The sequence below is a fragment of the Dendrobates tinctorius genome, unplaced genomic scaffold, assembly GCF_039654945.1.
Source record: "Dendrobates tinctorius isolate UK_male_01 unplaced genomic scaffold, ASM3965494v1 ptg000085l, whole genome shotgun sequence".
NCBI lineage: Eukaryota > Metazoa > Chordata > Amphibia > Anura > Dendrobatidae > Dendrobates > Dendrobates tinctorius.
The window spans coordinates 6,712,978-6,740,278 of NW_027361753.1; the positions used below are offsets into that span (position 1 = coordinate 6,712,978).

A 27,301-nucleotide genomic window follows, 5' to 3' on the forward strand; every position below is an offset into this window, starting at 1 on the left:
AGTTTGTAACAAATACTCTCCGACGTTGTCCCCTCTGCTGCTGAGAGTCATCCTGCCTATCTAGGCTCCAGCAGCAGAACAGCTTCTCTCTCTAATAATAATGGGGTAACATGACAGAGTTAAGAGGAACATCCAAAACAAGCGGCGTTGTGCCAGCGAAACGCGCGTCGGGGTGGACATCTGGCCTGGAATCACCTCCCTGTTGTTACCTTAACCCTGGTAAGCCCGATTTTGTTTATTTGCGCTGGGGATTCCCAGTGTAGTTATGTGTGGTCATACCATGGGATTTTCCTGGGTATTACTGGTTATGGGACTATCAATTGTCCTTCATAACTGACAATTACTGTGTGGAGGTGTTTCCTTCCTGCCTGTATTGCCTTGGACTATTTTGATTACTGTGACTGTTGTGTGATTTTACATTAACTTCTCTATTGAATAAAATTTGTACTGCTTTTTACATATATATCACCTGTGACTCCCTTTTTTCTCTCGTTTTTCCTATCTAGGCTCCATATACATATAAGATGTTTCAATTTTGCCACAGACAGGCTTTTGGGGACCCTCAGGCACCGGGGTCAGGTGTGTCGGCTACCTTTGCATGCACTATAGCTACACCCAAGTTTGTAACTCATACTCTCCGACGTTGTCTCCTCTGCTGCTGAAAGTCATCCTGCCTATCTAGGCTCCAGCAGCAGAACAGCTTCTCTCTCTAATAATAATGGAGTAACACATGACAGAGTGAAGAGGAACATAGAAGTGCTTGCACACTGTGTAGGTTCTATAAGACATAGCTAATGTCGGTCTATCTATACGTTCACATTTTACGTACCTGACCAAAGTTTTCTTCATCTATACAGAACCTGAGATCCAGCTCAGTTGGGTCATTTTCTAAGATCCATTTTAGAGAATTGTAATATTCACTATCCTAAACAAAGAAAAAAAATTCTGGTAAATCCCACCCGTCCTCAAGACATGGATGACACCATGCAGAACCCAACATGTTCAGCATTACACAGACAACACAATGATATGAAGGAGTACTGTGTAATACCTCACTTGCCCTCTGGTGGCGCTGCAGGAAAACTCAACACTTTCAGACAGCTTTCCCACAGATCACAGGGAGTCCCAGCATAGACACACTTTGTGATACCCAGCTACTTCAAGACCAGGCCATTTTAACTCTTACAAGGAACCTTTTTTTTTCTCCTTCAATATATGCATTTTTTAAATTTTAAAATATTAAAAAATGTTCACGTTTGGATATTCAATAGATTTTTGCCTTTTTATAAAACACATGACCTCATTTTTATGCATTTATTTATTTGTTTTATTTCACACATTACAGTATCCAAGGTCATAAAAAAAACCTTTTGGGGGAATTTACAACATTTAAATATATTTTTATAGCGGATTTTTTGTGTAGCTGACATATTAGCCTCAAGGCAAATTTAGTCTACTGCCTGAATTATTGAGCTGATCTGGGTCAGCCAGTCTCCCAGTACCCAGGAATAACATGATCACTGGGTTCGGAGGAGGAAGCACTGTAAGCTCTTCCTAAACTCACATAGTGCTGGTTCAGTGCTCTGTATACGTCAGTCAGGAGGGCAAAAGATAGCAATAAACCATCTCTGCTTGCTCTATGGAGAGTCCTGCCATCTCAGGCAGCTAGCTTCTCCGCTCTTGTAGCCGCATGTTCTCAGTCATTGCCTTCGGCCCAATGTTTAAAGTCTCTGGGTGGTCAGAAATTTGTTAACCTAAAGGGACTCTGAAAATAGAGGACGTCCACACTAGAGAAACCTTTCATAAACGTTCTCCAACACTTGGGTGTGTGTCTGACTTCCAGAACTGATTAGCACAAGCCTTAGCCCCTTCCCTGATCGCATGGATGACTTGCTGAGGGGGAGACATACTGTTTGCTGGTCTGCTCAGGGACCATTGTGCTGATCAGCAGAGGAGCTTCACAAAATCACCATTTATCAAGGTCAAGGAGGCAGACATTATTTCTTTCAGCCCTGTACAGTCCCCTACATATTGGTATCATAGTGCTGTAGGCGTTCAACGTGGCACCGTATGGCGTCTCTATGTTCAATGTTTTAAGGGGAGAACACGTCATATATGGTATAACATGGAACTCAATTTATTTTTCATAAAATTCATCTAAAAAATCCTAATTACAAATGAGTAAGGCGTAACATGGGCCGTCTATGGGAAGAAGGTGATACATGGGCCGTTTTTGAGTGACACCACATATCCATATAAAAGATCTGTGATACGGTTGTGTGCGCGAGCCCTGACGGACATTCTGTACATATTCTTAAGTCCCAACGTACCACAGATTCCATATCTTTTAACGTTATCTGTTTTCCCAACATCATCTTGTAGAACGGCCGAATAAAGAAACCTGAGGGGAGACGAAAATCAACAATTACGTCACCAGAGACAACGCAAAGTATAAATAGAAGAAAGAAAATCAAGTATAAAAAAAAAACCAACAGAACAAGTATATTCCCCATAGTGGATATACAAGGTGGGCCACGATCACCCGACGCCCGTTTTCTGTGAGCGGTTTGTATAGGATGAGGCTGATCAGGCCACATTGATCACAACTGTCTTACATTACAACGGTTTCTTGCCCATAGCAACTACTCAGACGTCAGCTTCAGTTACCATAGCAACAAGACTTCAACAACAAAACTAAAGCTTTCATTTTACCATAGCAATCAGAGCTCAAACTTTCATTTTATCATAGCAACCAGAGCTGAGAGCTCAATTTACCATAGCAACCAGAGCTCAGTTTTCATTTTACTATAGCAACCAGAGCTCAGCTCTCATTTTACCATAGCAACCAGAGCTCAGCTCTCATTTTACTATAGCAACCAGAGCTCAGCTCTCATTTTATTATAGCAACCAGAGCTTAGCTTTCATTTTATCATAGCAACCAGAGCGGAGAGCTCAATTTACCATAGCAACCAGAGCTCAGCTCTCATTTTACTATAGCAACCAGAGCTCAGCTCTCATTTTATTATAGCAACCAGAGCTTAGCTTTCATTTTATCATAGCAACCAGAGCGGAGAGCTCAATTTACCATAGCAACCAGAGCTCAGCTCTCATTTTACTGTAGCAACCAGAGCTCAGCTCTCATTTTACTATAGCAACCAGAGCTCAGCTCTCATTTTATTATAGCAACCAGAGCTTAGCTTTCATTTTATCATAGCAACCAGAGCGGAGAGCTCAATTTACCATAGCAACCAGAGCTCAGTTCTCATTTTACTATAGCAACCAGAGCTCAGCTCAGCTCATTTTACTATAGCAACCAGAGCTCAGTTCTCATTTTACTATAGTAACCAGAGCTCAGCTCATTTTACTATAGTAACCAGAGCTCAGCTCATTTTACTATAGTAACCAGAGCTCAGCTCAGCTCATTTTACTATAGTAACCAGAGCTCAGCTCAGCTCATTTTACTATAGTAACCAGAGCTCAGCTCAGCTCATTTTACTATAGTAACCAGAGCTCAGCTCAGCTCATTTTACTATAGTAACCAGAGCTCAGCTCAGCTCATTTTACTATAGTAACCAGAGCTCAGCTCAGCTCATTTTACTATAGTAACCAGAGCTCAGCTCAGCTCAGCTCATTTTACTATAGTAACCAGAGCTCAGCTCATTTTACTATAGTAACCAGAGCTCAGCTCAGCTCATTTTACTATAGTAACCAGAGCTCAGCTCAGCTCATTTTACTATAGTAACCAGAGCTCAGCTCAGCTCATTTTACTATAGTAACCAGAGCTCAGCTCAGCTCATTTTACTATAGCAACAAGAGCTCAGCTCAGCTCATTTTACTATAGCAACCAGAGCTCAGCTCATTTTACTATAGCAACCAGAGGTCAGCTCTCATTTTACTATAGCAACCAGAGCTCAGCTCTCATTTTACTATAGCAACCAGAGCTCAGCTCTCATTTTACTATAGCAACCAGAGCTCAGCTCTCATTTTACTATAGCAACCAGAGCTCAGCTCTCATTTTACTATAGCAACCAGAGCTCAGCTCTCATTTTACTATAGCAACCAGAGCTCAGCTCTCATTTTACTATAGCAACCAGAGCTCAGCTCTCATTTTACTATAGCAACCAGAGCTCAGCTCTCATTTTACTATAGCAACCAGAGCTCAGTTCTCATTTTACTATAGCAACCAGAGCTCAGCTCTCATTTTACTATACTAACCAGAGCTCAGCTCTCATTTTACTATAGCAACCAGAGTGGAGAGCTCAATTTACCATAGCAACCAGAGCTCAGTTCTCATTTTACTATAGTAACCAGAGCTCAGCTCTCATTTTACTATAGCAACCAGAGCTCAGCTCTCATTTTACTATAGCAACCAGAGCTCAGCTCTCATTTTACTATAGCAACCAGAGCTCAGCTCTCATTTTACTATACTAACCAGAGCTCAGCTCTCATTTTACTATAGCAACCAGAGCTCAGCTCTCATTTTACTATAGCAACCAGAGCTCAGCTCTCATTTTACTATAGCAACCAGAGCTCAGCTCTCATTTTACTATAGCAACCAGAGCTCAGCTCTCATTTTACTATAGCAACCAGAGCTCAGCTCTCATTTTACTATAGCAACCAGAGCTTAGCTTTCATTTTATCATAGCAACCAGAGCAGAGAGCTCAATTTACTATAGCAACCAGAGCTCAGCTCTCATTTTACTCTAGCAACCAGAGCTCAGCTCTCATTTTACTCTAGCAACCAGAGCTCAGCTCTCATTTTACTCTAGCAACCAGAGCTTAGCTTTCATTTTACCCTAGCACCCAGAGCTCCTCGTTCTTTTTACTAGAGCAATACATGAAATGAATCAGGCCTATTGTCTCTTTCCTGACCGTTGGGTGATTCTCTGTAGAGGTCAGTGTTCTGTGCAAATTTGTTCAACATGGCAGATTGTGAAAGGCCGATGTACACACACAGGATCATACACAGAAAAGAATAGCTATCCTGTTGGCTATAAGTAGTAAATAAAGTTTGGTGCAAAAGTAACTTTACATAGGACCCTGAGGCTGATGCCAATATAGACACCCAGATCTTTGGACACCCGGGTATGTGAAAGATACTCATATTCGTGTTTCGGCAATTCCTGTCATTACACCGCTTCCTTCACTCACCATCTAATAGTTTTCCATGGAACACTGCGAGGCCGGCGATCCGCCCGATAAACGTGAAATACGATAGATGGTCTTCATTACAGAGGCCGGAGTTGGGGTTTATCTGAAGAGTGTAATTGTCCCTGCGGCGACAGATACAATAACTGCGCATCCGCACCTATACATCGCAAGTGTTAATCTGGACGGTTGGGGCAGAGAAGTTAGGTGAGAGTTATGTGACTTACGTAGCAGAATATTCAAAAAGTCCATAATACGGGTTAAACATTTCTTTGGACAACAGGAAGAACCACTCTCGGGCCACGCCGCCATAATCCAGGCCTTTCTCCGATTCAAACTCGATCCAGAGCCGCGCCTTCAGGACATCGGGCCGCTTTACCGACATTATTCTTCTGTAAGATTCTTCAAAGATGTTGTTTCGATGAAGTTTCATCTCGAACCTATTTGGTATATCAGCCTGAAATAGGATGGGGTGACGTTAAGAGATGAAGTTTTTTCACCAGGAGGTAATTCCAACTAAAGTCCAGAAGTGGCGCTATGTGCGGTGTGGGCACAAGACATCTTAAACATATAAAACTGACAAAAAATAAAAAACAACCTGATAATTCCCTTAAAGGGGTTGCCAGATTTCAGGGCCAAACATTTTTTTTTTTCTCAATTAAATGCACTAACTGGGACTACAAATAATTTTTGCAATTGAATTTCATTAATAACACATTTTTCCTTCTATAGCCTTTACATTGCTTTATTCATAGCTGGCTGCAGAATGACTGGGGTTTTTTAACTCGTGTCTTTCTGAGCTTTTCTCAGCTGATTTACGACAATATGTCACATTAAAATGGCAACATTTTTAATGAAACCCAATTGAAAAAGTGATTTTTAGCCCAAAATTCACGAAAGTAAAAAAAAAATAAAAATAGTCCCCAATTGAACACTGTTTCTCAGGAATCAGCCAGGTCCCCCTTCTCCTCACTGTCCTGTATATGCCTTTAATGGAGGCCATAGAAATAAGAGGAAAGTTTTAGAACCCATGGGTTTTGGTGGCATCCAAGAGGATACCTGGGACACTACAGACTTTCCCAACAGCTATTGACTGTACTGGGTACTCAGACAAGTGGCTACAGCAGGAGCCTCCCCCTTTTCCTTGTTTGATTCCATTAAACCATATTCTGCCTGTTTAAAGCGCTCATTCTGATTAGCACCCTCTTGAGGATGGAGTGCAACAGTGCTTTCCATGAACGCCTGTGATATTCAAGTGACAGATTACGAAATCTCTCCATACTGATAAGAAGCCATTATACTAGAAGTTGCACTGCAGGATCAGCTTTAAAAATATATATTAATGGGCCTGCAGACTGTCAGTTTAAAGGACCAGAATGTTAAAAAAAACAAATACAAAAACTGACTGCAGCAGGAGCCTCCCCCCTTTTTTTTCCTGTTTTTTTCTCCTGTTTGATTACATTAATTCATGCGGTGCCCATAAAAAGTAGCTTGTTTGATAATCACCTTCCTAAGGATGATGAAAAACACACACACATATTTATATATCTATCTATCTCTATCACACACTATTCTATAAATAATAGAAATCAAATATAATTACATAAATAATAATATACACACTATATAATTATAATATAATTATAGTATAATTACATTAATAACATACACACACTATAATATATAAATAAATATAATTATAGTATAATTACATTAATACATAATATATACACACATACTTTTTCCCTTGCATTTAATGGTTATTTAATGTTCATAATTCAAGCCTGTGAACTTTGTAAGAAATGAAATGTCGCCACTCTGTGCACAATATCCGGGAGTAGTGAAGGCAATCATTTTTATTGTAATTAGTAACTTTTATCATAATTGTTGGAACAATTACACTAATTGTTTGTGGAGACAACAGGCGCCATCGTTTATCAGCAACCCGTAAGAAGAAGAAATAAATGAACGTCTTCTCGGCTCGTTAGATGAAGGGAAATAACGAGTCTGAGGATGATAAACAATTTATCTGTATCGCGAACGTTTCCTAGGGAACGCGAGAAGATACGAGTGAGGGGTGGTTTTATATCTGTGGTTCCACAGTGGCGTAAAATTACAACTCCCAGCATAACTCGGACAACTATGGACTGGAAACCACTGCTCTTGGTCAATAGGACTAATAATAGGCAGCTACAATGAATACATCCACATGTTACATAGAACCAAATGAAGCTACCCTTTCATTGAGACATGAGAAGATGGGGCGCGGTACATCTTTAGAATTTGGGATCTAATGACTGTAGAGTTACATAGAGCATCTCTCTATGGAGAGCCCAGCACATCCGAGCATCATAGAAAAAGCCCATGGATTACGTGTAATGCTTCATTTTCCCTCTGGTGGTGCTGTAGGGAAAAGTGATCACTTGTTGTTGAGTTCTCCATAGATTACAGCTGAGCGCTGAGGATATCAACAGCTCATCAGCTCATCGTTGGTGGACCTTCAATCACAACACAACTGACCAAAGTGAGGAGCCCCTTCAGGGGTCTAAGTCTTATGACTAAGCATGTATGACCGAAAATTGTCTATAGCGGGTGATCTACAAAATAAAGTTATGTGCTGTATCGTGACACAACCATACCACTCAATCACAATAGCCAGGGTGGCCCATTATGCTAACCATAGGGACCCCATCACATTGGCCAGGGTGGCCCATTATGCTCGCCATAGGGACCCCATCACATTGGCCTTGGTGGTCCATTATGCTAGCCATAGGGACCCCATCACATTGGCCAGGGTGGCCCATTATGCTCGCCATAGGGACCCCATCACATTGGCCAGGTGGCCCATTATGCTCGCCATAGGGACCCCATCATATTGGCCAGGTGGCCCATTATGCTCGCCATAGGGACCCCATCATATTGGCCAGGGTGGCCCATTATGCTCGCCATAGGGACCCCATCACATTGGCCAGGTGGCCCATTATGCTCGCCATAGGGACCCCATCACATTGGCCAGGTGGCCCATTATGCTCGCCATAGGGACCCCATCATATTGGCCAGGGTGGCCCATTATGCTCGCCATAGGGACCCCATCATATTGGCCAGGGTGGCCCATTATGCTCGCCATAGGGACCCCATCACATTGGCCAGGTGGCCCATTATGCTCGCCATAGGGACCCCATCATATTGGCCAGGGTGGCCCATTATGCTCGCCATAGGGACCCCATCATATTGGCCAGGGTGGTCCATTATGCTAGCCATAGGGACCCCATCACATTGGCCAGGGTGGCCCATTATGCTCGCCATAGGGACCCCATCACATTGGCCAGGGTGGTCCATTATGCTAGCCATAGGGACCCCATCACATTGGCCAGGGTGGCCCATTATGCTAGCCATAGGGACCCCATCACATTGGCCAGGGTGGCCCATTATGCTCGCCATAGGGACCCCATCACATTGGCCAGGGTGGCCCATTATGCTTGCCATAGGGACCCCATCACATTGGCCAGGGTGGTCCATTATGCTAGCCATAGGGACCCCATCACATTGGCCAGGGTGGCCCATTATGCTAGCCATAGGGACCCCATCACATTGGCCAGGGTGGTCCATTATGCTAACCATAGGGACCCCATCACATTGGCCAGGGTGGCCCATTATGCTAGCCATAGGGACCCCATGACATTGGTCATGGTGGCCCATTATGCTAGCCATAGGGACCCCATCACATTGGCCAGGGTGGCCCATTATGCTCGCCATAGGGACCCCATCACATTGGCCAGGGTGGTCCATTATGCTAGCCATAGTAAACCCCGTCACAGCCTTAAATACCGATGTGGTGTTCACATACAAGCACTTCCATCTGATCCATGATACATGAGATGACACGTAATTGCTGGACCCTGAAAACGCTCAGTGTTGCCCACTTTCAAAATTCTATGGATTTGATCAATTTGGACCCTCCAATAAATTAGCTCGGCAAACTGCAGCAGGTTCTAGAAAAATGAAAACAGAAAGCAAACGAGGCACTTACAGGTTTTTTCAATTTCTTCCTGAAGTAGTCGTATTTCTGTTTAAATTCTCTGGAGTATGGGACGGCCTGTAAGACAAGGAAAGGTCAAGGATCAGGCAAGGAATTCTTTATAAAAAAAAACCAAACAAACAAAGAAGAAAATAAAGTTAACATAATAAAATAAATGAATATGCAAATATGTCCAATCAATCATGAGCGCACCTCTGGGGTATAATACAGGATGTATCAGTAATGTAATGTATGTACACAGTGACTGCACCAGCAGAATAGTGAGTGCAGCTCTGGAGTATAATAGAGGATGTAACTCAGGATCAGTAATGTAATGTATGTACACAGTGACACCTCCAGCAGAATAGTGAGTGCAGCTCTGGAGTATAATAGAGGATGTAACTCAGGATCAGTAATGTAATGTATGTACACAGTGACTGCACCAGCAGAATAGTGAGTGCAGCTCTGGAGTATAATACAGGATGTAACTCAGGATCAGTAATGTTATGTATGTACAGAGTGACTGCACCAGCAGAATAATGAGTGCAGCTCTGGAGTATAATACAGGATGTAACTAAGGATCAGTAATGTAATGTATGTACACAGTGACTGCACCAGCAGAATAGTGAGTGCAGCGCTGGAGTATAATACAGGATGTAACTCAGGATCAGTAATGTAATGTATGTACACAGTGACTGCACCAGCAGAATAGGGAGTGCAGCTCTAGAGTAGGAGTCACTGAGTGCATATACTACTTCATTATCCTGTGCTAATCCTATGTTCAGTGACTCCTACTCCAGAGCTGCACTCACTATTCTGCTGGTGAATACTGGATGTAAGTTAGCATCAGTACAAGATCAGTAATGGAATCTATTTGCAAAGTGATTACACTTTTCATGTAGATTATATATGTAAATGTGATCAAATTTAAGCATGGCCAAAGATAAATTGTTACAATCGAACAGACTCCCTCAGTTCAAGGGGAAAAGTTGAAATGTTATACAAATTATGCATTGCAGAAAATAGTTTTTTAGGTTTAGTTCATAGAAATTTATAAGGAAGATGAATTAAAAAAAAAAAAAAAGTAATCTCAAACCCTGTGGAGCATAAATGAGAATATCGGAGCGCTCACAGGTGCAGCCATAATGAGTATATATTATATGTAGCATCTAGAAGCCCGGAGACATCGTGACAGCTCCTCAGTTTCCCAGGTAACATCGGACGGACCTCCCATTACTCTTACTGGATTAGTGCCGCCGGCTAGAGAATTACAGTAACAGGTAAAATCCAAGAAGAATTATCATCATCTGATATTTGTGGCACCTAATAAATTAGTATCAATGCCAAACTGAACCAGATACATGCTTCTGACAGATACTAACGCCTGCACATCGAGCAGAGAGGAGCAAACCTCCCCAAATTAGAGTCAGGCAGACTCCCTCAATCGAAGGGGAAAAGTTGATATGAATTGAACGGGCTAAAAAAAATTATATATTAATATATTAAAGGAGAAATTGAGTTCACCTTGAACAAAATAAAAAAAAATTCTATAGAATTTTTTTTTATATTGAAGGGAACTAATACAGTACTCCATAGAACTTTCTAAGCACCAACTGTCATCTCCTATCTCAGTAATGGGAAAATACTGTACGTAGTCACTGAAGATACATTTTACTTGTGAACTGAGAATCTTGAAAACGAAAAATCAGTCCAGATATCATTTATGCTATTCACTTAATCTTTCAGTTAGGTTAAGGTGATGGCGGATCAGTGTGTATGGCAATCAGACTAGATGACAAATTTGTTACAGAGCTGGAAGCGCGCAAGCGGTAAAAACATAAGAAAACTACGAGACAAAGACAATAATGACCATAAAATCATATTAAATAAATCATTACCATCTTCCAGAAACAGCGCCACCCTTGTCGACAGCCTGTGTCTGGTATTGCACCTCAGACTTAATGAATGGATGCAGTTCAGCAGCAATACCAGACATATTCTTTTCATAAGAATGGTGACACTTCTAAACTAAAAGGGTTCTAAATTCCAAACCGCTCTTCTTTCACTTACCGGCCCGGTGATTGCCGGATTCTGTAGTCGGGGGTCTTCCCACTGTGTTATTTTGCTATCTGCGAATAAAGTGAACAAAGAGCTTCCATTATAAATCTCCCGACGTTATGAATTCTTTTTCCGGAGAAGCAACTTCTCGGTTTGGTTTACGCGTTTTGTTTTTTTTTATATTTAAAGTAGAATTTTGCTTAAAAGCATAAAAAAAAAAAAAAAAAAAGGTTATAATTTTTGCAATTCTGTAACCGATTTGTTGCTGACTGCAGAAGGAGTCAACTGAGAATCTGTCAGTACCACAACGACTGTTCAAAACCAGCACAGTCGCTCGGTGCAGCGCGGCCTTACACCTTTCCACATGCCTGCTTTCCTTCCGTTTCTCCCCCCCCCCCCTCGCCAATATTTGATTGACCGCTCTGGTTTTATAGAGCTAGAGAAGGGCGGAGAAACGAGGAAAAATAGCGATGCAACGGTGAACCGAGCGCTTGAGCTTGGTTTAAACAGTCGTTTCGTGCTGACAGACTCCCTTTTAAATCAAGAATCAGTCTGTAAAATCCACCCCCCCCCCAAAAAAAAAAAAAAAAAAAGATTTCAGCCAGAAATAGATGCATTTAAGCCCCTTTTTAGTGTGTCATGGCCAATCATAGAATTGGTGTCTGTTCCCAGTCTCATTCCTGGCCAGCACTAATCTCTGATCAGTACAAGCAGGAAATAGTAGGCCAAACAATCAGTGCTCACTTCCCTGACAACTCGTCCACCCCTAGACCATCAGGGATCCTAGAAGTAACTTACATCAATCCTTCACTGGTTGTAGACTTTAGGAATGTTACCGTATACCTCAGTAGTAACTTCTTCACTGTCCTAAACTAACAGGAATGCTGACACCACGTCATTGCCCTCTGCTCTGCCCTAGACCACCAGGGATCATAGCAATAATATAATTACTAATGAAGCCCACAAAGGAGGCTGGCATTAAACCTTAGTTCCAGATTCCAAGATGTATACATCTCATGAATGCACCACAGCAGCAGCGCCTCCTACCACCAGGGATGCAGGCAGTAACATTTCACTTCCCCAGACCAACAGGTATGCTGACAGTCACCCCCATTCATTGCCTTCACTATCCTCTTCTCCAAGACCATTGAGGAAATTTGGCAACTTCTCTAGGCTCGCAGGAATGATCAGTTCTAGACTCCAGGTATATTATACCTATAAAAGACCCTAGAGCACCAGCGTCATTGACCAACTTCTTTTCTGCCCTAGACCACCAGAGAACATGACAATTTTTTAATTGCCCTAGACTACCAGAGACTGACATGCTAACCCTCAATCTGCTTTAGACTGCATGTAAGGGGCTCAATTTCACTTAATGAACACCCTAGACCACCAGGGATATTACTATATACCCTATGAATACTATACACAAAAAAAATGTTGGCAGTAAATGCTACCACTATGGAAGATGGGAGTAACTAGTCTGGTGTAGGCCAAAAGGAATATTGTCAATAACTCAAGCATTACCCCAGGCCACCAGGGATATTGACATTAACACTTAATAAGCCCATGCCCTATACTGCTCTGCCCACAAACTATAAAGTCGTAGAGAGAATATTACAAGGGGTATTCCCATCTCCAAGATCCTATCCCAATAGGTAGCAGGTAGATTATTAGCAAATAGCTCCAATTAGAAATGTAGGATAGTTAGTCTGATACGCCATGTTGCTTACCTCTGTGCAGTTTAGATATCCATGGTTACATTAATCCAATTGGTCCGCAAAATTCGAAAATCATCAATGGCACTTCCAACAATTCATATATCACAAACCAGAGTAAATAAACTCCAGATAGAAGCGTTCCATTAAAATGAGATTTATTTCAATATATTTTTAAAAAAGACATACACAATAAAATGAAACAAGATGTCTCCAAAAATGAGACATCACCGCAAATCAGTTACCCACCATCAGTATAAATTTATGGCTAACAAAAGTACATAAGAATTGAATTCACAGGAAAAAAAAAAAAATATATATATTCTCTCTCCTTCTATATATCTACATATACACTTGGCTATAAAATCATATGCCTAAGTGTGCTTATTTATTACCATCAATTTCAAGGTATATATTGTTATGCCGAACAATTATGGTAGACTGATATAATTGGTGTTTGAAAAAAATAAATAGAGATATATATATATATCTATATATCTCTCTATCTATCTATCTATCCATCAGGAAATCAATCCTTATATAAAACGGAGCCCAGCTATATTAACCCCATAGTCATATGCTTTATCCTCAGTAAGATAAATTATACGTATCAAGTGACGTGACGCCCCCAGGAGAAGCAAACCGCGAAACGCGCGTCGGGGGTAATGAGACGCCACCACTACATATTACCAGGTATAAATTCATTTCTTTTAGGAAACGTCTAATATGCACTTTGTATCACTTGATACGTATAATTTATCTTACTGAGAATAAGCATATGACTATGGGGTTAATATAGCTGGGCTCCGTTTTATATAAGGATTGATTTCCTGGTATATATAAAAAAAAAATTTCAAATACAAATTATATCAGTCTACCATAATTGTTCGGCATAACAATATATTGTATACCTTGAAATTGATGGTTATAAATTCATTTTTGGAGACATCTTGTTTCATTTTATTGTATACTGTATGTCTTTTTTAAAAATATATTGAAATAAATCTCATTTTAATGGAACACTTCTCTCTGGAGTTTATTTACTCTGGTTTGTGATATATCCATGGTTACAACAACTCATCATACAGTGACAGTTGCTAGTGATCGTAACCATGGATACCCAAGCTACTGCAGTGCTTGCAAACGGGGAAAGCGACATAGCGAATCAGAAGAACTACACTACATTTCAAATTGGAGGAATTGGCTGATAATATTATTATTATACCTACTACATATTGGGATAGGAACTCAATTATCTCTAACTACGTCTTTTGTTCCAGACATAGCATTGTAGGATTGGACAACCCTGGCACTTTTGGTCTACTCCATCGGTAAAGTCCTCTACGTACAGATAAACGGTGTACTGTACCTTTAAATAAACTTGCAATATTAAAAGACAGTTATACATTTGTTAAAACAATGGTGCAAACACAGAGGCCGTAGTGGATAAGGAAAACCACTGGGGGTGCATTAACGTGTAGAGATCAATCATGCCACAATCCGAAAATAAAGTCAGGACACCGGTGTTATCACACTGGCCACGCGGCAATGTCATACCCGCCAACAGCTCAGACTCCGGGAGGCGGAGCCTAATACAGACTAGGATTAAAGGGATTTTTGATGGGATTAAGCAAAGGCTAGATGCTTCACCACCAAGGATTCATTCTGCCTACATGTAACATTACTACCCTAAAGGCTGACACCAGTTATGCTCCTCTTTTTTCTCTAGTGTTTAATTTCCCTGCAGTACCCCCGCTGGAAGAACGAAGAATTACATTCAAATTGAAAGTAACGGGCTTTCTGTATAACACACAAGCATGTGGGGTCCTCCAGAACGAGACGTGCTTTCCACAAGTGGATTGTACACTAAATGGGTGTTTTACACCGAGATTTTTTTTTTTTTTTTAATAAATCAAACTTTGTAAAGTAAAGAGGTTAAAAGTTTCATATTATTTGTCAGACATATATAAAGCCATTTATAAATATCTATCCTCATCTTCTAAGCACTTTAGTAATTTGCTTCATTATGAAATTCTCTCCCTATATGTTTTTTTCACTTCTCTGCAGCTTCTATTGTCCACTCCCCCTGAAAGAGGACATCAATAGGAGGCGGCACCATGATCACCTACCACAGCTACTGTCCCCTGATGCCTCGTTTCAGGGGGGCGATAGAGAAGTGACTGCAGCTTCAGAAGCCGCCACCACACTTCATCTGTCCCTGTAATCCGCATTTACTGAGGACACCATTGAACTACTGTTTCGCCACCATCTTCAGTGGACACTACATTTCTGTTTCGCCACTGGCATCTTCAGAGGCCGCTGCCACACTTCAGTCTCCGCTGCCATCATTTCACCAAAAGAGATCCTAAAACTTTCTTTATATAGTTTATACTTTAATTTATTACCATTTTTAAGATCCCTGCTTGCTGTCTACGAACAGGGTAATTCTAGTTTTTATTTATTGACTAAAAATCTGTCCAAATATCACTGACATGGCTATTTAAAACAGAGTGATCTGAAAAATTTGAACATCAAAACAGATGGAATAAAGCTATCAGGACAGTCTCACCTGCAAGATGTAAAGAAGATTGGCTTTATTTACCAAGAGCAAAAAGAGAATTGAACCACAAAGTACGTTATAAAGTTGCATACCGTTTCACTATATAGTTGGTTAATGATTTGTCCAATTTATTGTTAAGTTGATCACAGCATGTCCTTTTGCTGGAAATTCCAATGATAGCCTGTAATGTGTGGGAGAACCTATTAAAAAGTGTCTAATTTTCCTGCAGCGCCACTAGCGTGGCCAATTTTCCTGCAGCGCCACTAGCGTGGCCAATTTTCCTGCAGCGCCACTAGCGTGGCCAATTTTCCTGCAGCGCCACTAGCGTGGCCAATTTTCCTGCAGCGCCACTAGCATGGCCAATTTTCCTGCAGCGCCACTAGCGTGGCCAATTTTCCTGCAGCGCCACTAGCGTGGCCAATTTTCCTGCAGCGCCACTAGCGTGGCCAATTTTCCTGCAGCGCCACTAGCGTGACCAAGAGTCACAAAAGCACCACCAATGTGTAATTGAGGCATTATACAATTTCTATTGAAATTAATAGGCTGTGGTTGTAATGCACAATGTGTGGGATCCTCCAGGGGAAAGGACTATCCACCTATCCGCTGTCTAATCAATATGGTTTCCCAACAATTGACTACTACTGAATTTTTCCCAAACATTCCCTTTAAGTTTTATTTATTTTATTTATTTATTATTTAAAAACAGTTCCAATAAATGGAGGCAAAGCAGTGACGTTTTTAAGGAGGTTGCCCATTAAGGAGACAGCCTTTACCAAATATTAGATTTTTTTTTGGATGGAGTTACACTAAAATCTCCAAGTCTGTATCCCGATCTGTTGAGCGGTACGTACACTGGGGAGCATTAATGACATCCGGCTCACAGATGACGGCTTCCATTAAGATTCTGCAACTTTTCAAGTCCAATTTAGGGAAAAAAAAAATTGTATTGCAGCCTTTTGTTCTAGGCACCGGAGATCATGGATGTCCGCAGTTTTATACATCGGCCATTGTGGTAACAACTGATTGCGTGACTCATTTTCCCATATCTCTGGTGTAGGGGCGCCAAGCAAACGTACAGAATAAGTCAATATATACTGTAATGTATCAAATAAATCAATCAAAATCACAAAACGTTGTTAATCTTCCGCAAACTCAAAACCGAAACGTTTCAGGGAAGGTCAAATGCAAATACGGTACCGTAGGAGGGCACTACATGTCCGTTACCATTGTCTCCACACATCAACACTTGACTTCCTGAATAAAGAAGATCACATTGCTTTCATATCCTGACACTTGGTAGAGGGAGAAAGATTCCTGGTGGCTCGAAGCAAGCCAGAAACCATAGAAAACTGTAGTACTGCTCAATGCCTCTAGGGGGCAATGTAAAGGCCATTTTCTCCAGATAATTCTTCAGAAAGGAAGAGGACTAGAACCACAGCGCCACCTATTGGCACCAGAGGTTCTAGTCCTGTTCTTTTCTGAAGAGGTAATTTGCAGATTTCATTTCCCAGAAGAGCATGCATGACGTACAAGTCTCCACACTCTGACATGCCACACTATGAACTGGTAATGATTGCTGCTTTTCGATGCATCCGCTGAATCCTATGGCGCTTCGGAATATGTTGGCGCTATAGAAAATATTTATAATGATTACTTTTTATTATTTTTATATTATTACTACTTCGATGGTCAGCTCTGCTACATCTATAAATCATTAAGTCAGCTACACGTGCCCAACAAAGTCACGCGATAATTCAATTTTTCTATATTTTTAATGATGCCCCATATATTTTTATTTTTTTTAATATTGGGGTAAGAAAATTACTTACTGTGATCTATGTAGAACGTTCTGCCATCTAAGTGTATCCTCTCCTCCCAGCCAGGCTGGAAAAGAAAAAGCGACAAAGACCCATAACGATAAGAGCGAAAAGGCACAGCGTATTATTCAGTGGCTGTGAACCGTACTGTAAGAGCCCGCAGTACCAGTCACGGCCATTATACATTGTACGGCGCTTCAGTCAGCTAATCAGTGAGGGTCCCTGCCAGTCTTGTACGGATGACCTGTCATGAGGCATGAATTAGCAGTATTAAAAGAGACACAAAAAACCCTTAAATGATTACATAAAAAGTTTTAAAACTTTCTAATATACTTTTCGGTTTTCACCATTTTTTTTTAGATATACGTTTGCTGTCAGTGAATGCAAATATTTGTCTCTATTCAGAGGCAGTAAATCTGCACAGCCGGGGTCCTGCTCTCACCTGAGAAATGGATAGAATTGTATTCAGTCAATGTACCAGTGATTTCTTGACATTCTAGCTTGCTACAATGTTACGTGAGCTTAAGAGTCTGGACTCCAAGGTGATACATTGTAGCAAGCTAGGATGTCAAGAAATCACTGGTACATGTGCATCAGTATTTTTAGTGCAGTCAGGTACTCACTGGTAGATGTGATGTATTTAGTGCAGTCAGGTGCTCACTGGTAGATGTGATGTATTTAGTGCAGTCAGGTACTCACTGGTAGATGGGATGTATTTAGTGCAGTCAGGTACTCACTGGTAGAGGTGATGTATTTAGTGCAGTCAGGTGCTCACTGGTACATGTGATGTATTTAGTGCAGTCAGGTACTCACTGGTAGATGTGATGTATTTAGTGCAGTCAGGTGCTCACTGGTACATGTGATGTATTTAGTGCAGTCAGGTGCTCACTGGTAGATGTGATGTATTTAGTGCAGTCAGGTACTCACTGGTACATGTGATGTATTTAGTGCAGTCAGGTGCTCACTGGTAGATGTGATGTATTTAGTGCAGTCAGGTACTCACTGGTAGAGGTGATGTATTTAGTGCAGTCAGGTACTCACTGGTAGAGGTGATGTATTTAGTGCAGTCAGGTACTCACTGGAGAATGGGATGTATTTAGTGCAGTCAGGTACTCACTGATAGAGGTGATGCATTTAGTGCAGTCAGGTACTCACTGGTACATGTGATGTATTTAGTGCAGTCAGGTGCTCACTGGTACATGTGATGTATTTAGTGCAGTCAGGTACTCACTGGTAGATGTGATGTATTTAGTGCAGTCAGGTGCTCACTGGTACATGTGATGTATTTAGTGCAGTCAGGTGCTCACTGGTAGATGTGATGTATTTAGTGCAGTCAGGTACTCACTGGTACATGTGATGTATTTAGTGCAGTCAGGTGCTCACTGGTAGATGTGATGTATTTAGTGCAGTCAGGTACTCACTGGTAGAGGTGATGTATTTAGTGCAGTCAGGTACTCACTGGTAGAGGTGATGTATTTAGTGCAGTCAGGTACTCACTGGAGAATGGGATGTATTTAGTGCAGTCAGGTACTCACTGATAGAGGTGATGCATTTAGTGCAGTCAGGTACTCACTGGTACATGTGATGTATTTAGTGCAGTCAGGTACTCACTGGTAGATGTGATGTATTTAGTGCAGTCAGGTACTCACTGGTACATGTGATGTATTTAGTGCAGTCAGGTACTCACTGGTACATGTGATGTATTTAGTGCAGTCAGGTGCTCACTGGTACATGTGATGTATTTAGTGCAGTCAGGTACTCACTGGTAGATGTGATGTATTTAGTGCAGTCAGGTGCTCACTGGTACATGTGATGTATTTAGTGCAGTCAGGTGCTCACTGGTACATGTGATGTATGTAGTGCAGTCAGGTACTCACTGGTAGATGTGATGTATGTAGTGCAGTCAGGTACTCACTGGTAGATGTGATGTATTTAGTGCAGTCAGGTGCTCACTGGTACATGTGATGTATTTAGTGCAGTCAGGTGCTCACTGGTAGATGTGATGTATTTAGTGCAGTCAGGTGCTCACTGGTAGATGTGATGTATTTAGTGCAGTCAGGTACTCACTGGTAGAGGTGATGTATTTAGTGCAGTCAGGTACTCACTGGTAGAGGTGATGTATTTAGTGCAGTCAGGTACTCACTGGAGAATGGGATGTATTTAGTGCAGTCAGGTACTCACTGATAGAGGTGATGCATTTAGTGCAGTCAGGTACTCACTGGTACATGTGATGTATTTAGTGCAGTCAGGTACTCACTGGTAGATGTGATGTATTTAGTGCAGTCAGGTACTCACTGGTACATGTGATGTATTTAGTGCAGTCAGGTACTCACTGGTACATGTGATGTATTTAGTGCAGTCAGGTGCTCACTGGTACATGTGATGTATTTAGTGCAGTCAGGTACTCACTGGTAGATGTGATGTATTTAGTGCAGTCAGGTGCTCACTGGTACATGTGATGTATTTAGTGCAGTCAGGTGCTCACTGGTACATGTGATGTATTTAGTGCAGTCAGGTGCTCACTGGTACATGTGATGTATTTAGTGCAGTCAGGTGCTCACTGGTACATGTGATGTATTTAGTGCAGTCAGGTGCTCACTGGTAGATGTGATGTATTTATTGCAGTCAGGTACTCACTGGTAGAGGTGATGTATTTAGTGCAGTCAGGTACTCACTGGTAGAGGTGATGTATTTAGTGCAGTCAGGTACTCACTGGAGAATGGGATGTATTTAGTGCAGTCAGGTACTCACTGGTAGAGGTGATGCAATTAGTGCAGTCAGGTACTCACTGGTACATGTGATGTATTTAGTGCAGTCAGGTACTCACTGGTAGATGTGATGTATTTAGTGCAGTCAGGTACTCACTGGTAGATGTGATGTATTTAGTGCAGTCAGTTACTCACTGGTACATGTGATGTATTTAGTGCAGTCAGGTACTCACTGGTACATGTGATGTATTTAGTGCAGTCAGGTACTCACTGGTACATGTGATGTATTTAGTGCAGTCAGGTGCTCACTGGTAGATGTGATGTATTTAGTGCAGTCAGGTACTCACTGGTAGAGGTGATGTATTTAGTGCAGTCAGGTACTCACTGGTACATGTGATGTATTTAGTGCAGTCAGGTACTCACTGGTACATGTGATGTATTTAGTGCAGTCAGGTGCTCACTGGTACATGTGATGTATTTAGTGCAGTCAGGTACTCACTGGTAGATGTGATGTATTTAGTGCAGTCAGGTGCTCACTGGTACATGTGATGTATTTAGTGCAGTCAGGTGCTCACTGGTACATGTGATGTATTTAGTGCAGTCAGGTGCTCACTGGTACATGTGATGTATTTAGTGCAGTCAGGTGCTCACTGGTACATGTGATGTATTTAGTGCAGTCAGGTGCTCACTGGTAGATGTGATGTATTTATTGCAGTCAGGTACTCACTGGTAGAGGTGATGTATTTAGTGCAGTCAGGTACTCACTGGTAGAGGTGATGTATTTAGTGCAGTCAGGTACTCACTGGAGAATGGGATGTATTTAGTGCAGTCAGGTACTCACTGGTAGAGGTGATGCAATTAGTGCAGTCAGGTACTCACTGGTACATGTGATGTATTTAGTGCAGTCAGGTACTCACTGGTAGATGTGATGTATTTAGTGCAGTCAGGTACTCACTGGTAGATGTGATGTATTTAGTGCAGTCAGTTACTCACTGGTACATGTGATGTATTTAGTGCAGTCAGGTACTCACTGGTACATGTGATGTATTTAGTGCAGTCAGGTACTCACTGGTACATGTGATGTATTTAGTGCAGTCAGGTGCTCACTGGTAGATGTGATGTATTTAGTGCAGTCAGGTACTCACTGGTAGAGGTGATGTATTTAGTGCAGTCAGGTACTCACTGGTAGAGGTGATGTATTTAGTGCAGTCAGGTACTCACTGGAGAATGGGATGTATTTAGTGCAGTCAGGTACTCACTGGTAGATGTGATGTATTTAGTGCAGTCAGGTACTCACTGGTAGAGGTGATGTATTTAGTGCAGTCAGGTACTCACTGGTAGAGGTGATGTATTTAGTGCAGTCAGGTACTCACTGGAGAATGGGATGTATTTAGTGCAGTCAAGTACTCACTGGAGAATGTGATGTATTTAGTGCAGTCAGGTACTCACTGGAGAATGGGATGTATTTAGTGCAGTCAGGTACTCACTGGTAGATGTGAGGTATTTAGTGCAGTCAGGTACTCACTGGTTGATGTGATGCATTTACTGCAGCCAGGTACTCACTTGAAGATGTGATGTATTTACTGCAGCCAGGTACTCACTTGAAGATGTGATGTATTTAGTGCAGTCAGGTACTCACTGGTAGATGTGATGCATTTAGTGCAGTCAGGTACTCACTTGAAGATGTGATGTATTTAGTGCAGTCAGGTACTCACTGGTTGGTGTGATGCATTTACTGCAGTCAAGTACTCACTGGTAGACGGGATGTGTTTAGTGCAGTCAGGTACTCACTGGTAGATGGGATATATTTACTGCAGTCAGGTACTCACTGTAAGATGGGATGTATTTAATGTAGTCATGTACTCACTTGTAAAGGTGGTGTATTTAATGCAGTCAGGTACTCACTTGTTGTGAATTCGCTTTCTGGCCTACCTCTGGTTACTACTGAAGGTAGTGGAGCTGGTCAAATTGACAGAGGGGTTGCGAGTTCTCTTTCTGGGCTCCCTCTGGTGGTTACTGGAGGTAATGGAGCTGATCTGATTAACAGAGGCTTGCCACCTGATAATGAGGACGACGATTGGAGATCTGGGGTTTCAGACTGGGATTTAAGACAGCCGACTCCCTCTATCCCTGCTGGTGATTTTCTTTCTGCCTCCTGAGGTTTTAGATTCCAGCTCAGTTCCTGCATGCTCAGCTAAGTGTTCTTTTGCTATTCTGTTCACATTTGATCTGGTTTTGTCTATTTCAGTTTTGTGTGGGTCAGCCAGCCTCGGCTGTGCTGAATCACCATCCATATGTTACTGCTTGTGCCAGTTTGTTTTTGTCCCTTATTAGATTGGCCTCTTTTTGCTCTGCTTTCATAATATACCAGAGTGCTGATATAGTGGGCGAAGTCGTGCAACTTCACTATTTTTTGCATCAGACGTGTTGGACTTTTTTGCAGGGTTTTTTGCGTGATTGCAGACAGTCTTTCCTTTCCTGTCCTGTCTAGTTAGTGTGGGCCCCATCGTTCGCTCAGTCTATTTTCATCTTGTCTCACCGACAATATATGTTTGGGGGCTATCTATTCCTTTGGGGTCTGCTCTGGGGCAGTTTAGATTTCCCCTTTCTTGCTTTAGGCTTAGTTAGCTCTCCGGCTGTGCCGAGGCGTCTAGGATTATCGTAGTGCAGTCAGGTACTCACTGGTAGATGGGATGTATTTAGTGCAGTCAGGTACTCACTGTTAGATGTGATGTATTTAGTGCAGTCAGGTACTCACTGGTAGATGGGATGTATTTAGTGCAGTCAGGTACTCACTGGTAGATGGGATGTATTTAGTGCAGTCAGGTAATCACTGGTAGATGGGATGTATTTAGTGCAGTCAGGAACTCACTGGTAGGTGGGATGTATTTAGTGCAGTCAGGTACTCACTGGTAGGTGGGATGTATTTAGTGCAGTCAGGTACTCACTAGTAGGTGGGATGTATTTAGTGCAGTCAGGTACTCACTAGTAGGTGGGCTGTATTTAGTGCAGTCAGGTACTCACTGGTAGGTGGGCTGTATTTAGTGCAGTCAGGTACTCACTGGTAGGTGGGCTGTATTTAGTGCAGTCAGGTACTCACTGGTAGGTGGGCTGTATTTAGTGCAGTCAGGTACTCACTGGTAGGTGGGCTGTATTTAGTGCAGTCAGGTACTCACTGGTAGGTGGGCTGTATTTAGTGCAGTCAGGTACTCACTGGTAGGTGGGCTGTATTTAGTGCAGTCAGGTACTCACTGGTAGGTGGGCTATATTTAGTGCAGTCAGGTACTCACTGGTAGAGGTGATGCATTTAGCGCAGTCAGGTACTCACTGGTAGGTGGGCTGTATTTAGTGCAGTCAGGTACTCACTGGTAGGTGGGCTGTATTTAGTGCAGTAAGGTACTCACTGGTAGAGGTGATGCATTTAGTGCAGTCAGGTACTCACTGGTAGAGGTGATGCATTTAGTGCAGTCAGGTACTCACTGGTAGGTGGGATGTATTTAGTGCAGTCAGGTGCTCACTGGTAGGTGGGATGTATTTAGTGTAGTCAGGTGCTCACTGGTAGGTGGGATGTATTTAGTGCAGTCAGGTACTGACTGGTAGGTGGGATGTATTTAGTGCAGTCAGGTACTCACTGGTAGGTGGGATGTATTTAGTGCAGTCAGGTACTCATTGGTAGGTGGGATGTATTTAGTGCAGTAAGGTACTCACTGGTAGGTGGGATGTATTTAGTGCAGTAAGGTACTCACTGGTAGGTGGGATGTATTTAGTGCAGTCAGGTACTCACTGGTAGAGGTGATGCATTTAGTGCAGTCAGGTACTCACTGGTAGGTGGGATGTATTTAGTGCAGTCAGGTGCTCACTGGTAGGTGGGATGTATTTAGTGCAGTCAGGTACTCACTGGTAGAGGTGATGCATTTAGTGCAGTCAGGTACTCACTGGTAGGTGGGATGTATTTAGTGCAGTCAGGTGCTCACTGGTAGGTGGGATGTATTTAGTGTAGTCAGGTGCTCACTGGTAGGTGGGATGTATTTAGTGCAGTCAGGTACTGACTGGTAGGTGGGATGTATTTAGTGCAGTCAGGTGCTCACTGGTAGGTGGGATGTATTTAGTTCAGTCAGGTGCTCACTGGTAGGTGGGATGTATTTAGTGCAGTCAGGTGCTCACTGGTAGGTGGGATGTATTTAGTGCAGTCAGGTGCTCACTGGTAGGTGGGATGTATTAAGTGCAGTCAGGTACTCACTGGTAGGTGGGATGTATTTAGTGCAGTCAGGTACTCACTGGTAGGTGGGATGTACCGTATTTAGTGCAGTCTAGTACTCACTGGTAGGTGGGATGTATTTAGTGCAGTCAGGTACTCACTGGAAGAGGTCCCAGGTCATTTGGATTTAAAGTGGCTTTAGTTCTCATATGTACAGGAAATTTCAAACGTGGATCTTCCTGTGAGACACGTAAATGTAATTAATATAGTGACCGTGGTAGACAAAATCTGAAAGAGTTAGTTATTACACAGATATGAATATGTAGGAGATCATCCACTAAATGCATAATTAGTGTACAAAAGCTTAGAATGTATGTCTTCTGTGCATCAGACACTGGGTAAATAAACTACATGTCTGAATAGCATCGCTATTGTTCCGTGCAGCAAACTATACATATGTATTGTGTATTGTTCTATGTATTGCTGCAGTTCGGGGATGTGCCATTCGACCATATGGCTTCCACAAGTATAAGTGCATTTTTCACCTATAAAAAGGCAAATAAACAAAAAAAATACATTGTAAAAAGCTGCAAGATGCAATCAAGACAACACTTGTGACATTCACTACATTAATGCATAAGAGTTTGTAATTAAAGGGTTATTCCCAACCTGGCAAGTTATCACTTTTCTGCAGAAGAGATGATAATATGCTGATTCGCTGGGGGAGCCTAACAACCCTGATAATGGGGGTCTTTAATATCTAGCTATATAATGAATCGATGGCCGCGCACGCGCATTAAAGCGTCATTCATTGTCTATGAGACTGATTGAGATAGAGGAGTGCAGAACCATAGACAATGAATGTGATCCAGCTGTCAATCACAACAGCTTGTAGTAGGGCTTGCCCGCTAGTTCTTAAAGGGTCCATCTCCATGACTTTAATGACATTATATAAGAGAACGTCTCCCCGGAGAGCTCCGTAAAAGTAAAGTGTTGCTTACCCAGGTGGTAGTTTTGGTATTATGGTCAATAAAGAATGGCCTGCCATTTGGTGCTATTCTCATCTCCCAACCTGGCGGTAAGAAGCTCTGCGCCCCTTTGTGTTGTGGTTTAGGAGAGTTATATGGAGATGGTTGTGGAGACTGTGGGTTGGACAGTGTATCCTTCACGGCGCGGCGCACTGGAAAGTCTTTTGCACCCTGTACGGTCAAACACAATGCAGACGTAACAAGGATTAATTTCAATTAGTACGGTGAGAAATTCATGCGAAACGAGAAAAAAAAACTCCAATATATTAATTAAAATAAATTCCCAGAGCCAACGGCATTACTAACATTTCCCACACATTATCTGCCAACCAAGGGTTAAGCATGCCGGCTTTTAATGTGTGTTATTATGCATGATAGTGCTACCATCATCAACCTTTACAGTTAGAGTAAAACACCAAATATTAGAATAAAACTACAGCATTACTCATATTGTACTGGGTCCTGATTTACAGACTGTATTGTACTTCAGAGCTGCATTCACAATTCTGCTAGCTAGAACTTAAAAATTTTGAAGATTCCTTGCTGGACTTACTCATAAAAGGTGCCCATATACTTACAAAAGTTCAATAACTATCCCCTTCCAGACACCTCCAGCTAGGGCAGATTTAAAAAAAAAATTGAAGGATTGCGCAGGTTGAAATCCAGCATGCCTAATCCTTTGTAACCCTGCCCTAAATGCCATCAGCTTGGGTTGGGGCACCACCATACACATTAAATAGTTGTCTGGATCCACCAAATTCAGCACATACGGATAGGTTAATTCTAATATGTATGTATATCTTAAAAGCTATGTACTCTACGGCAATTTTTTTTCTAATATCTAGCTGAATGACCTGTAAACAAAAAATAAAAAAAAAAATGGATATAAATCCATCAGAGCTCATGCTCTGCTCAGAATATCTGACCTCCACCCCTTTCCTCTTCTCAGTGTTAGACATAGCAGCAGGGACGGGATATTCAGCAGATATCCAATGTGTAGATAGGGAGGAAGGCATTTATAGTCTCAGGGAGGGAAGAGAAAAAAAAAAAAAGAATATACATGAGGAAAGCACAAAGAAATATTTGCAGGATAGAATCTATGTTTATTAATATATTCGTTAATGGAAGCAGGAGCACCTTGGACACACATCATGTATTACTAGGAGAGACACAGATTGCTCATCCAGCTTATATTCCTGGGAGAGAAACTCCTACAAATAAAAAATCTGAAACTTGGAACTGGCTTTAAGCTGCATATGAAGGGGTCTTAAAATGAAGCAGGAATAAAGATATCCTGCCCATAGTCTAAGCCAAAGCTATGTGCTGCAGAGCATTCTGGGACAACGCATCCCATATAGGAGATGATGCTCTGTACAGACACTGAACCAGCAGGAGATGCTAGAAAATGGGAATTCTGAATGCAGCAATGAGTGAGCGCAGTCTACAATCAGTTCTGTATCTCAGACTCCGCACATTATTAAAAAGCAAAATAACGCTCCAATATTCTACACTGCACACAGATTTGTAGCTCAGTAAACTAAAATAGCACTGAAAGAAAACCATCCGCACTGTAAAAGGCCACATCCACCTTGCAAACAAAATTATAATTTCATCGTCCTTAATGCATGTAAATTAATAAAGGACCTTTTCAGAGGGTCTCGAGGATCAAAAATTCCCTCCCGCTTTGTGTCTGCAGGACTTATGCATCCTATTGTAAACTACTTACAAACCCTTGACAGTCTGATCCTGCAGCCATTCTTTCATCCATCATCTACTTGCCAATGAACGAGCAGTAGATCAGGTAGGTGAAAGATACAAATGGATGCAAGAAATTCTGTAGAGTCAGACTACGCAGGGTTCGTTTGTAGTCTGTCACCATGGGAACACATCTCTCCACAGGAGCTGTGGACTCGAGATGGTAGAACGATTTTTTCCATTGCTTTATTTTTTATTTTAGACACATAGGACAATGAAAAAAAAAAAAACATTTGCCATGGTGGACATAGGTTTACTTAGTCATGTCAGAAGATATCATCAGTAGGAATGAG

The 27,301-nt window shown here is 41.8% G+C and overlaps 1 protein-coding gene across 13 annotated transcripts in view; it reads right to left on the reverse strand.

Annotated features, from left to right (window-relative positions):
- The window catches only part of NEDD4L (NEDD4 like E3 ubiquitin protein ligase), a 331,333-nt gene that overhangs the window by 19,112 nt on the left and 284,920 nt on the right, over positions 1-27,301 (reverse strand). For all 13 annotated transcript variants that reach the window (XM_073584806.1, XM_073584805.1, XM_073584804.1 and 10 more), the window contains 9 exons: positions 25,227-25,424; positions 24,387-24,464; positions 17,332-17,386; positions 11,237-11,295; positions 9,179-9,244; positions 5,376-5,605; positions 5,152-5,273; positions 2,331-2,401; positions 830-925 (listed from right to left, as the gene is read on the reverse strand). In XM_073584806.1, coding sequence (XP_073440907.1) covers positions 830-925; positions 2,331-2,401; positions 5,152-5,273; positions 5,376-5,605; positions 9,179-9,244; positions 11,237-11,295; positions 17,332-17,386; positions 24,387-24,464; positions 25,227-25,424 — 975 coding nt within the window. The remainder of the gene's footprint in view (positions 1-829; positions 926-2,330; positions 2,402-5,151; positions 5,274-5,375; positions 5,606-9,178; positions 9,245-11,236; positions 11,296-17,331; positions 17,387-24,386; positions 24,465-25,226; positions 25,425-27,301) is intronic.